At 43.4% G+C, this 12,898-nt stretch overlaps 1 protein-coding gene across 1 annotated transcript in view; it reads right to left on the bottom strand.

Moving 5' to 3' along the window:
- Positions 1-12,898, bottom strand: part of LOC308284185 (uncharacterized protein) — a gene marked incomplete at its 3' end in the record, with an annotated part of 97,317 nt that overhangs the window by 47,098 nt on the left and 37,321 nt on the right. The window contains exon 3 of the mRNA XM_080724736.1: positions 7,183-7,204. Coding sequence (XP_080580862.1) covers positions 7,183-7,204 — 22 coding nt within the window. The remainder of the gene's footprint in view (positions 1-7,182; positions 7,205-12,898) is intronic.

Here is a 12,898-nt window from a genome sequence, read left to right as displayed (position 1 = left end):
GCACCTCTGTCACTGTCAATGTCTCTCTCTCTCTCTCTCTCTCTCTCTCTCTCTCAAGAGAAATGCAAAGTCTCCCTGGGCCTCCGTGCGAGCCCTGCACTCCTCCTAGTCGCCCTGCGGTCCACGCCGCATCGGCGCGCGCCACGGCTGAATATTAACAAAGTTATTAAGAACATCACTCGGGATGGCCCGAGCGTGCGAGTGTTTGTCCTTGCGAAGGATATGAAATAAACAGGGCGGCGCAGAGGCGTATGACTGAGAAGGTGTGACGGGAGAGTTAGACGGAGGTTACACGCCGTCAAAAACAGCGACGCCACTAAGTAATGTACTGTAATGGGCTGCGGAAAATCACTTGCGGACTCCTTTTCAAGACGGAAATCGGTGTGTGTGTGTGTGTGCGTGTGTGTGTGTGTGTGTGTGTGCGTGCGTGTGTGCGTGCGTGCGTGCGTGCGTGTGTTTTAGGGCATTCACGAATAGTGATTTTTAGTATTCTAATTATTCTACCTCAAAGTATTCGAAAAGTCGAATATTCGACAGGACTGTCCAAACTGTCAAATATTAAGTAAGCAAGAGGTGAACATTGTGAAAATAGCCGATCTACATGCTCACAACGCCTCGCAACGCGAGGCGTTGTGAGCATGTAGATCTGCTATTTTCACAATATTTATCTGCAGAACCGAGTCACATTAAATGTAATACCTACAATTCCAAGTGCTTGTCAGGGTGGGGGTCCCCAGTTCAACTATGTTTATTTTGGGGGTCACAGCCTAAAAAGGTTTGAGAACCCCTGGTATAGAGCATTAAACAAATTCATCCACCAGGGGCATTGACAACTCATTCTTATGACTTCCTATCTAGCCAAGCGTTATAAACTATATCTTTTTAAAGAGAAAAAACAATAAGAAAAAAAAAGCAAATATTCAGCTTCGGTGAACAACGTTGAATAGTGACTTTGATTTTCGAATATTCGAATATTTGGTGAATGCCCTAGTGCGTTTGTGTGTGAATGTGAATGTGAACGTAATTTACACCTGTAAAGCGCTTTGGATGAAGGAGCTATATAAACACACGTGTCATGTCCAAACAACGGTGAAACCATGCAAGGCCCGGTAAACTCGGTACCCAATCAAAAAGATTGAGCCACTGCCGCCCCAGGGCCGAACCAAAATAGATTTGTCTCTAAAAGTGGGAGTATGCACAGTGGTGTAAAGTAACTAAGTACATTTACGTAAGTACTGAACAAAGTACACTTTTGAGGTATTTGCACTTTTACTTGAGTACTTTACTTGAGTCGCGTCGCATCGCGACACGTTGTGAGCTTGTAGATCTGCTATTTTCAAGTACATTTCGATGCCAAATACTTTCATACTTTTTTCGTATATTTTGAATTCTGGACGTTTACTTGTAATGGAGTCCATCGACAGTGCAGTATTGATACTTTTACTCAAGTACAAAATGTGAGTACTTTTTCCACCTCTGAGTATGCATCGGCCCCGAGCGAGCGAGCGAGAGAGCAGAGATGTTTGGGGTGTTGGAATTTGGCTCACGCAGAGACACACACTCCTCCGTCGCCGCCTCTATTCCTCCACTGCCATTCAAACAGCAGGAAGGTCTGCAAAGCTCTCCCAGAAGCATTAAGGAGATTCCCCTCCCAACCCAAGACATAAGCTCTGTTATCCCATCTGCCTGCACCTCCATGGAGCCTTAACCTCTCTGATAGTAGATCTGTCTGTCTGTCTGTCTGTCTGTCTGTCTGTCTGTGTGTCTGTGTGTGTCTGTCTGTCTGTCTGTCTGTCTGTCTGTCTGTCTGTCTGTCTGTCTGTCTGTCTGTCTGTCTGTCTGTCTGTCTGTCTGTCTGTGTGTGTGTGTGTGTGTGTCTGTCTGTCTGTCTGTCTGTCTGTCTGTCTGTCTGTCTGTCTGTCTGTCTGTCTGTCTGTCTGTCTGTCTGTCTCTGTCTGTCTCTGTCTGTCCAGTGTTGTAAAGTAACTAAGTACATTTACTTAAGTAATGTACTTATGTACATTTTTGAGGCATCTGTACTTTGTATTGTATTTCCAATACTTTTGCTTCCACTCCACTACATCTCGGATCCAAATCTTGTATTTTTACTCCACTGCAATTATTTGAAAACTTTAGTTACTAATTACTTTGCAGATATAAATTATAATATTATAAAACATTTACGACGTTAGCCATATTTTATACCTAGGCTATTTGAAAATAGCCGATCTACAAGCTCACAATCCGTCGCATCGCGACGTGTTGTGAGCTTGTAGATCAGCTATTTTCAAACATTTTGTACCTTTGGGTACCAAAGGTAAAAGTACAAAATGTTTGAAAATATTTATATATAATATTTATATTTATATATAATATATATTAAGTACATTATGATGCTAATACTTTCGTACTTTTACTCAAGTACATTTTGAATTCCGGACTTTTACTTGTAACGGAGTGTTTCTATATTGTAGTATTGATACTTTTACTCAAGTAAGACATGTTAGTACCTTTTCCACCTCGGTCTGTCTCTCTGTGTGTTCGTTAACAGCTACAGCTAGGAAGCACACACTTCTTCACCATATAAGTCTTGCACTTTTCTTGTATATCTGCTATTTCTAAAAAGCCAAGTTAATACATTTAGTTGGACACCACTTTGAGAAGCACTGGTTTACACGACTACGGTAGGAAAGAGACATCGTCTCAAGTTCGAACCGGTGAACATTTAGAACTCAGGCGCCAATAAAAAAGAATACAAAAACCACAGAATGAATGAACTGGTTTTAGTCCAGTCAATCTGGGGTTTGACTCAAAATAAATTGCAATAGTAATGGTTCAAGGTTTTTTTGTATGATCCTTAGGGTCATCCAAAACACAAGTTAAAAATTGTCCAAAATATTCTTAGTGGATCAAGGTAAGTTCAGGGGGTTCAAGCTTCTTTAAGTAGCATGTGAGGGGTCTAAATAGGGGGTTTCATGATTCTGAATCCATTGCAACCATTTATTTTGCACATTCCTCGGGCTAAAAATGGACCCCACAAAAGTGTGAAGTAATGATTCATCACTAAACCATCACTACACCATAGTGTTTGGGGTCCGCTTTTGGCCAGAGGAATGTTTTTTGTGCAAAACAAATTCTTACAATGGATCATGAATGATGATCAGAATCATGAAAACCCCCTAGTTAGACCCTGCACATGCTACTTAAAGGGGGTCTTTTTTCCTGTATATTGTAAGTGAAGGGACCCAAACTTGAACCCCTTGAATTTACCTTGATCCACTAAGAATATTTTGGACAATGTGTTTTGGATGACCCTAAGGATCATAAAAAAAACCCTGAATGATTACTATTGCAATTTATTTTGGGTCAAACCCCTTTTTTAGCTTATATTGACTGGACTATGTTCAGTGATCCCACTGACTGTCGTCTCCACTCTATAAACACCAGGGAGAGCGTGGAGGCTTTCCTCCATCCTCGACAACCGAAGCATCGTCAGCGCGCCCACTCGCTGACCGCCCACTCGCTGACCGCTGAGTCCATTCACACACTGAGCCGTAGGCGGTTAACCTCGCCCACCAGGCTTTCTGGGGGAAAGCCTGGTGATCGTTAACCCATTTAGGCCTAGAATTAGAAGGATTCAAAAGACGCTTATAGAATCGGGTCAAAATTCTAATGTCCACGACTTTTCAAAAATAGCAGATCTACGAGCTCGCAGCGCGGCACTCGGTGCCGCGCTGTGAGCTTGTATATCTGCTATTTTTCAATAGTTAAAGCATAAAATAATGATACACAAAATGTGTACCCGTTCTAAATGGGTTAACAACGGGCGGTTTGATCCGGTCTGGGTGGAAACCACAAGCCGAAGAAGCGGCGTGGCTTTGCCTATTACAATGCTCGAGTAGCCTAGTGTAGTCTTGCCAGTCACTACGAGTTGGAATAAAAGATGCATATCCCAAACAACTTTTTTCAAAAGCAAAACTACGCCGCATCAAGGAGTTTATTAGGTAGGCCCTAAAAGTATGTTCTTGAGCGCAGGGGAATTATTTTGGGTTAAAACTGAATCCGGTTTGATAGTTCCGGCAAATTGTAGTCCTTTGAGTACTACAACATGACGTAAAGTGGTTTCCTCTCCCGTCCGGATCAAACCTCGAAAAGTGAAGTGATCCCAGACTAGTCGATAGATATAGATAGATACCTTTATTATCCCAAGGGGGAAATTCAGTTGTCCAGTAGAAGCACAGCAGTATACAGTTATTTACAAAGTTACAGAGACGTAAGAAAAGATACATAAGAGGGGAAAAAAAAACAAAAAACAAAGACAAGAGCAGTACAGTACCAATAAAGAGAAGGTGCATCAATAGAGGAGGCGAATAATATATAAGTATATATACATAAAGTGTCTTGCAAAAGAGACCATAGCAGTCAATGCTAGTTAGTGCAAACGAGTATCTCACTGTCATTGTTGCGAGAGCTACTCTGGACACATCTGCCCTCGAGGAGCGACGCGTCACAAAAGAGTCGGCGGTTGAATCGGATAAGGCAGTGGTTCTCGACCCACAGGTTGACCAGGGGGGTCCCCAAATTATTTTGGGGGTCCCCAGATGATTAACCCATTTAGGCCTAACCTATAGAATAGGGCTAAATCAGAAATTAGCCTACAAAACAAATATGTTGCTACATACTGTACATGTACTGTAAGCCCCTCCCAAACAGCAAAATGTGTTCCCGGCCTGAATGGGTTAACTTAATGTACAACATTGTTTTCTCACTCAACAGTCAACAAACCAACATAAAGTTTGAATAGAGGGTATCCGCACATTTCCAAAGTTGTGCAGATACAATTGAAGGACTTTTTTTATACGTCTAAAATATGTTATGGCAAATATTGGACTGTGAATGAGAGGGATTTTTCTCGTGAGAGGGAGATTGGACTGAGGCCATGGGTCCATGAGGGAAGACAAGGCTGAAGTCTTGTGATTGTCATATGCTGTATTAATGGACTTTTGCCTCTAAATTGCCTCTAAATAAAGGCTGGACTTGTGATGAACTATGGTTATTTTGGGGGTCGCGGCCTGAAAAGGTTGAGAACCACTGGGATACGGGCTCATACACACTGCAAGACATTTCCTCAGATTATGCTCAGCACGGCCATTTCTGGCGCCCGCCGACAAAACTACGGATCTGACGCAAGATCGTCTTTCGCTCGTATAGTGTGAAATACTTAAACGATCCAATGAGTCCCCGACCGCTTCCATATCGTACAGTGTGTTCCTGCCTTAACACCCAGACTTAACCCAAGGGACCTCCTGTAAGCCGGCAGCTCAAAGGAGTGGTTCTATCTATCAATCACGCCTTGAATTCACTGAGATTTCGTTGTTTTTTTGTCACATTTCCATGAGGCAATAATTTGATGGCCGGGTCATCGGTCAATAGGAGACTCAGTAAGAGACTAGCCTCGCGTAGCCAGGCTTACTCATCTGCGAAGAGAAAAGCCTGGTTACGACCATAGGCTGAAACGGCATGAAACGGTGCTACTTCCGCCGGGAGAATTTCACCGGAAGACTGCAGCGCATGACGTAACTTCCGTTAACCGCAGCACTTCTGGTGTCTGCAGCTTCATGCCATTTACATCGCCTATTGTGGCCTGGGTGGTAAGAGACTCTTTAGCCCATTTTCCACTGGCCCAAATCCACACCACTCCACACCACACCGCCCACTTGTGCCAGGTTTTCCACTACAAGGACCTGGGTAGAGTGGTGTGAAAGTGGTACTAAACAGGGTACTAACAAGTATCCACTCTAGAGTAGGTCTGAGCTAGGCCAAATAGAGCCAAACACTTCATAATGACTGATCACTCACTGACTTTTCATTTCGACCACCAGGATATAGTTGTAATAAATGATAATAGATTCTATTGTGTTATAACCACTATTATAATCTATTATAGTGTATTTTAATTATCATAGTAATACATTAATACTTTATAATGTATTATAATCACAGTTATAATCCATTACAGTGCATTATATTTAGGATAGTTGTAATACAAATTTATATTGTATTATAAATTTATAATCACAGTTAACTCATTTAGTGCCACCCCTTTCACCACTAGAGGGCGCCCAGTGGCCATAGAAAATCCCATAGAGATATGCTGGTATATGCAGAAGCCCTGCAGCCATGACTTGCCTGAACACTTTCCTTTGTGCATGTACAGGAAGAGGATGAAGTTAGCTTGAAGTTAGCTATTGGCTACCAAGCATTTTAGAAGCCTTATTTTCGTCAACTTAGCCATGATTAAACCTTGCACACCTCATGCATGGGAAAAAAACAGAGAAGAATGAGCTCTAAAAAATCCAATGCAATCCTGGATTGCATTGGAGTGGATTTGTGCAGTTTGTTCACAGCTTTCAAACAAAAAAATCCGATTGGAAATCCGTTCAGGCATTCTTGAGATAATCGCCATTATGTTTTACATGTTATGTAAACAAACATGGCTGCCCTGTATGTTAGATGGGGTTGTATGGGGGTGGAACATGCAAAATCGCGATTGAAATCATGTTCACCAGATTTGATGGGGTCCAAAAAAAGCCGAACTTGTTCGGGATCGGCACTCTGCGATACGATAATAAAGCCGAACTAGTTCGGGATTGGCACTCAATGAGTTAAAAGGGTCAATTTGTTTCTTACCGATAGGGGTACTTTTTTGTAATGGAAAATGTAGATATTTTTATGTGGTGTGGTGTGGTGTGGTGCTAAAACTGCAGACGAAAAGGGGCTTTTGAGTCCCCACCGGTCCTCAAATTATTGGCTTAACTAGGAATGTGACAAAAACAAACAAAAGAATTCCATGAAGTTAAGGCTTCGTGGGGTGTGTAATTGATACGAAAATAAGATTTATTGTTGTGGGGTGGGGGTGAACTACTCCTTCACGGTTCAACTGCATGTCATGTCCTATAGTACTGAGTGTGACATCTGTGTTCACATACTGTATACAGCCCCACCTGTTAATGTCTACAGCAGATAACCTCCAGGACACAGCATGCGTGCGTGAGAGCGAGGCTTTGCTTTAGCCTTGCAGGCACATTTATTCTGTTACGTATTTCGTGAAAAAGGCCACCACTTGAAGTGTCAATCATGCGTATAGAAGCCATACAATTCACCATGATGATGATGACTCACCTTTGGTTTTCTGTTCCGTGGTCTGAAAGAAGCAAAACAGAACAGAAAACAATGCATTAGCAAACATCCCAGAGATGTAAAGACAGTTCATGCATTGAAAACGTCTCTCCTACACATGTATTATGTTGGAAGTGCACAATGCTTTACGTCATTGGTTCTCAACCTGTGGGTCGGGACCCCCCAAATTATGTTGGGAAGTCCCCAAATGATTAACTTAATGTGAAACGTTGTTTTCGCTCTCAACAGTAAACAAACCAGCATAAAGTTTAAGTGTATAGCGGGCATCTGCACATTTCTAAAGTGACAATTTAAAGGGGAAGAACACCCATTTTCCCCAACTTGATGACATCACACCGTTGCACTTTACAATACAAACCCCAAAATCAATCTTCCAGTTCTAGGCAACACAGAAGGGGGGGAACTTTTTTTGGAGTGGTGAAAGCACTCCCAATAGTCAGGTATATCCGTGGGTATGTCCCTGGCTGGGTGGCTGGGTGGCTGGGTGGCTGGCCGTGTCCGTAGCCTGGCAATACCTTGAGTGGCCACACACAACACACTAGTTAAAGGAGGGGCGCTGTTTTGTGCAGGCCAGGCACACTGACTCAACACACACACACACATACACGCACGCACGCACGCACGCACGCACATACGCACGCACGCTGCTCAGATTCACCACTCCACTTCGAACCGAGGTTTGATTTTTCTATTTCCACACAACTCCTCTAAGGTATATTAATGACGTAGTTCAATATTGAAAATGGGTGTTCTTCCCCTTTAAGGACTTTTTAATACCTCCAAAATGACAAATTAAACATTGGCCAAATTGTCAAATATTAGAGGCAGAAATTGTGAAAATAGCCGGGTATATATCGGCTATTTTCACAACAGAACCAGGGACGTGCTGGGCCCCTGATTCAGTCCGGGAAAGAGTTGTAGAGGCCCTCATTGCGTGCTATAGAGAGAGATCTCTCTCTATAGCGCTGCTGCTACTCAAAGATTTGCCATTTCAGATCATGACAAGTGACAAGCCAGTGGGCCAATTACATGAGTTATATTTCGTCATTATCGGGTGGAAACCTTGTATGTCCAAAACCACTTTAAAAATGATTTAAACTAGTGAAAACAGCCGATCTGTTCCGGGAAGATGGCGGAGGAGGTAGTAGGTTGAAAACGAGCTCCCTGAAAGTCGGGAATATAAACCTCACTAAAGTGCATTTAGGACAAAAAAAGTTGAAGAGAAAGTGTGAGGGAGATACAAGGACAACTCTAGATTCATTAAGAGACACATAGCGGTGCTATTAATACGTATAAAAGACTCTAAAGTGTGTGACGAGAAGAAACAAAAATGGCGATGGAGGATCAGCTAAAGGAGGTAATTAGAAGCCTCGCCGATATAAAGAAGAACATGGAAGACTTCAAACAAGAAGTCAGACAAGAAATGGCGACTTTGAAGAATGAGATCAGGAAAGAAATTCAGGACGAAATAAGTGCTCTGCGCCAAGAAATGGACACACAGAAGCAGAAAATAAGTGGAGAAACGGAGGCGCAGAGAGTGGAGATAATGGAGGTACAACGCCGAGTGACAGAGACGGAGGAATGGCGAGTCGAGAAGGGAGAAGTGGTGGTGAACTTGGAGGAACGGGCGAGAAAGCTGCAGGAAAGGCTACTGGACCTTCAATCGAGACAAATGCGCAATAATATTCGAGTCTTTAACTGCCCAGAAACAGCAGAAGAGGGGTCGAATATGGTGGACTACGTGGAACAAATGCTAAGGGCTGAGCTCGAACTACCGGAGAAGACGGAGCTCCAGATTGAAAGAGCATACCGTGCACCGACTCGAAAGCCACAGGATACCTCGGCGCCTCCCCGTTCTATTGTGATAAACTTTCATAAGTTTGACACCAAGGAGATGGTGCTTAGGAAGCTGTGGGCAAAGGAAATAAAGGTGGCGGGCAAACGCCTTGGCTTTGATAATGAATACCCACCAGAAGTTGTTAAGATAAGAAAAGAATATGTCTCATTGAAGAAAATCCTGAAACAAGAAAAGATCTCGTTCCAGTCGCCGTACACGAAGCTGAGGGTTCACTGGGATGACGGAGTGAAGACGTATGAGACCGCGGCAGAAGCAGAACGAGACATCCGCGCGAGAGGCTACCAGCAGAGGACACCACCACCAACACAGACACGGGATGCAGACCCGGCGGCGGTGGACGTGGAGGTGTCGCTGGAGACGGGATCGGAGACGACAGGCGAGGCGGTGATGGACGAGAGGGATAGACGGAGGAAGGAGGAGATAGAGAGATGGCAGCGAGTTTTGAGGAAGAAGACGGGAGAGAAAAGTGGAACGGTGAAAAAAGTGAAAGAAAGAGACAAAAACAGATCAAAAAGTGAGTGCGGGCACCGCACGTTATGGGAAAGAGAGGACAAGGGGAATCTAGAGTTGTAATAGAATTACAATTGAATGACAGACGGGACCGACGAGGGGATGTTTAGTTTAGGGGGATTGTGTAGTTTTTGTTATGCTTTTCACTCTTCTGTGTAGTTGGCTAGACGCTGGAAGGACCCAAGAGTAGGGAATATTTTCAGATCTAGAGAGGGGGCCCTATCCAAGATGGGGACAAGCCCCTCAGTTTAGTTAGAGAGGGTAGGGGGTAGTCGCCCCTAGGTGGAAGTCCCGAGTGTGTGCTTGTGTATGTGTGTGATTAGTCTAGTTTATTTGTGAGTGCGTGAATATTTGTGTTTTTTTGTTGTATGGCATGACATTTGGATGCTAACATTATATTGGACATAGACAGGTAGAACAGATGAGGGGAGTTAAGTGAATAACTGATGGTTAATATTATGGGAATTATTTGAACAAAAGATGATTAATAAGATGTGTATAATGTCACTGAATGTAAATGTGATTAACTCTCCAGTATAAGGACAAAAGGCATAACGACGGACACTAGATGGTGGAAATGTTCTAATGATAATGAAGATGGACTTGTGAAAAGGAAAAGAGAGAAAAAAAAGAGGACAAAAAAGTAAATCCTGTATATGAACAGTATGATGATTAATGTGAAGAGATGATGGATGCCATGGTTTATTTGTTTGTGTGGAAAAATCAATAAAAATTGAGTGGGTTTCTGCCCGACACTGATGATTTACTTTGCCGCCCAGCCCCCAAAATGGAACGAGGGCCGACATTTAATTTATTTTTTTTCCTAATGGCCGGCCTGGACCGGCCGGGAATGAACCGGCCGTTCGGGAGTTGTCCCGCTTTTCCCAATGGCCAGCACGTCCCTGAACAGAACCGTGATATACAAAATGTAATGCCTCAACTCTTAGTGCTTGTCAGGGTGGGGGGGGTCCCCAGTTAAAATATGACTATTTCGGGGGTCGCGGCCTGAAAAGGTTGAGAACCACTGCTTTGCGTAAACCTCTATGGGAGCTACTGGACATGAAGGGCTGGCTTCAATGATCGGTGGCCTCTGGGTTGTGTGACTATAGCGGTGTCTGCAGGAACAGAATGTTCAGCCTATTGTAATGCTAAACGCTTACACGTTCAGCCCTTCCTGCATGCAGCCAGCGGGGTGCAGGGGCGTCACAAGGGGTAGGAGAGTGGGACTGAGTTACCGGGGCCCAAGGTGGAGGGGCCCTAATAACTTTATCTATTGAAAAATAGCAGATCTACAAGCTCACAGCGCGGCACCGAGTGCCACACTGCGAGCTTGTAGATCTGCTATTTTTGAAAAGTTGTGAAAATGTGTGGAAAAAATTGAATATATGTATTTTTTAAGCGAACATTTCTCACTCAAATTTTTTTCTTCTGGGGGTCCCTGGAACTAAATATTTTGAGATCGGGGTCCGTGGCCAAATACATATCATCCCCGTAAACATGCACACATTTTCACGATTTTTCAAAAATAGCAGATATACAAGCTCGCAGCGCGGCACTCGGTGCCGCGCTGTGAGCTTGTATATCTGCTATTTTTCAATAGTTAACATTCATGGGGGGCCCGCAGTGAATCCTTTGTACCCAGGGCCCAGAATTTGGTGTGACGCCCCTGGCGGGGTGACCGAGTTCATCTGGATCCCCAGCCGAAGGGGGGGGAACGAGTCGGTGTGGCAGGCCATATCTCACCCTGAGAGATACTTGGATGTGCTCTCTACAGGGACGTGCTGGGCCCCTGATTCAGCCCGGGAAAAAGAGTTGGAGAGGCCCTCATTGCGCGTTATAGAGAGAGATCTCTCTCTATAGTGCTGCTGCTACTCAAAGATTTGCCATTTCAGATCATGACAAGTGACAAGCCAGTGGGCCAATTACATGAGTTATATTCCGTCGTTGTCGGGTGGAAACCTTGTACGTCCAAAACCATTTTAAAAATGATTTAAACTAGTGAAAACAGCCGATCTACAAGCACACAACGCCTCGCGGTGCGAGGCGTTGCGTGCTTGTAGATCGGCTGTTTTCACTACTTTTGTGCGACAGCCTTCTATGATGAAGCAGGGCTTTGCTTTGCGAAAAAATGTACAAATTTGAAACTTGGAGATACGACGATTTACTTTGTTGGGCGCCCAGCACCCAAAATGGAACGAAGGCCGACATTTCTTTTTCTTCTAATGGCCGGCCTGGACCGGCCGGGAATGAACCGGCCGTTCGGGAGTTGTCCCGCTTTTCCCAATGGCCAGCACGTCCCTGGCTCTCTGTCTCTGTCTCTCTCCCTACTACTTGGAGATGGGATTTATGGCTCTTTGAAGTGAGCCGGGATCTCTGGTATCCGTTCCTTTCAAAGAGCCGTTCAAAAGACTGGCTCAATTTAGATTCTGGTTATTTGTGGATTTTGATTATATTTTACAAATCACTTCAACCCTGTATACATTTATTTCGGACAATATAGGTACATACCTGCCATTTGAAAATAGCCGATCTACTGCTCACAAGCTTTAGATCTGCTATTTTCAAATGCTTTTTCCTACATTTTATTCATTTGAAAACATGTGAAACAGGACCTTCTACTATAGGTACTTTAAGTACATTTTGATACCAATACTTTTGTGCTTTTACTCAAGTACATTTTAATTCCAAACTTCTACTTGAGGCAGAGTATTTCTACAGTGCAGTATTGATAGTTTTACATAATTAAAGAATGTTTGTACTTTTCCCACAACTGTTCATTAGAAAGGTACGACTCCCTGCTTCGAACCGGATCCCATCGTTCATTTCAAAGAGCCGTTCAAAAAGCTTGATTTGTTTGTGAACGTCTCATCTCTACTCTCTCTCTCTCTCTCTTACACTCAGTGTGTGCGTGCGTCTCCCTCTCTTCCAAATCAATTAAATTCAAAGGGGCTTTATTGGCATGTGAAAACGTCCATTGCCAAAGCAAAAGTGGAGCAAAAGCAAAAACAATGTAGGCTATGCACAATTATATGGGGATAAAGACAACGTGTGAACCAAGCTGTGTTACCTAATGTTGCAACTTAAAGAACACACTGTTAGAATGTTCTGTGCATTGTGCATTTTCAGTCAGGAATAGTTATATACTGTACAGGCACATAGGAAAAGTAAAGCGCATGATTTACTTAAATTGAAATAAATTACAGCATTATTTCAATGTGTTGCGTTCACTTGGTATTAACTCATTTTGCGCCAATCCCGAGAATACTCGTGAAAAATACTCAAGGATTACATGGTGCCATTCACGAGTATACTCGTGAAAAGTAATAGATT

This window comes from Nannobrachium achirus, assembly GCF_963921795.1.
Source record: "Nannobrachium achirus genome assembly, chromosome: 4".
NCBI classification, from domain to species: Eukaryota; Metazoa; Chordata; class Actinopteri; order Myctophiformes; family Myctophidae; genus Nannobrachium; species Nannobrachium achirus.
Note: the sequence above shows the minus strand (reverse complement) of the source record. Positions and strands in the feature narration are given on the sequence as shown.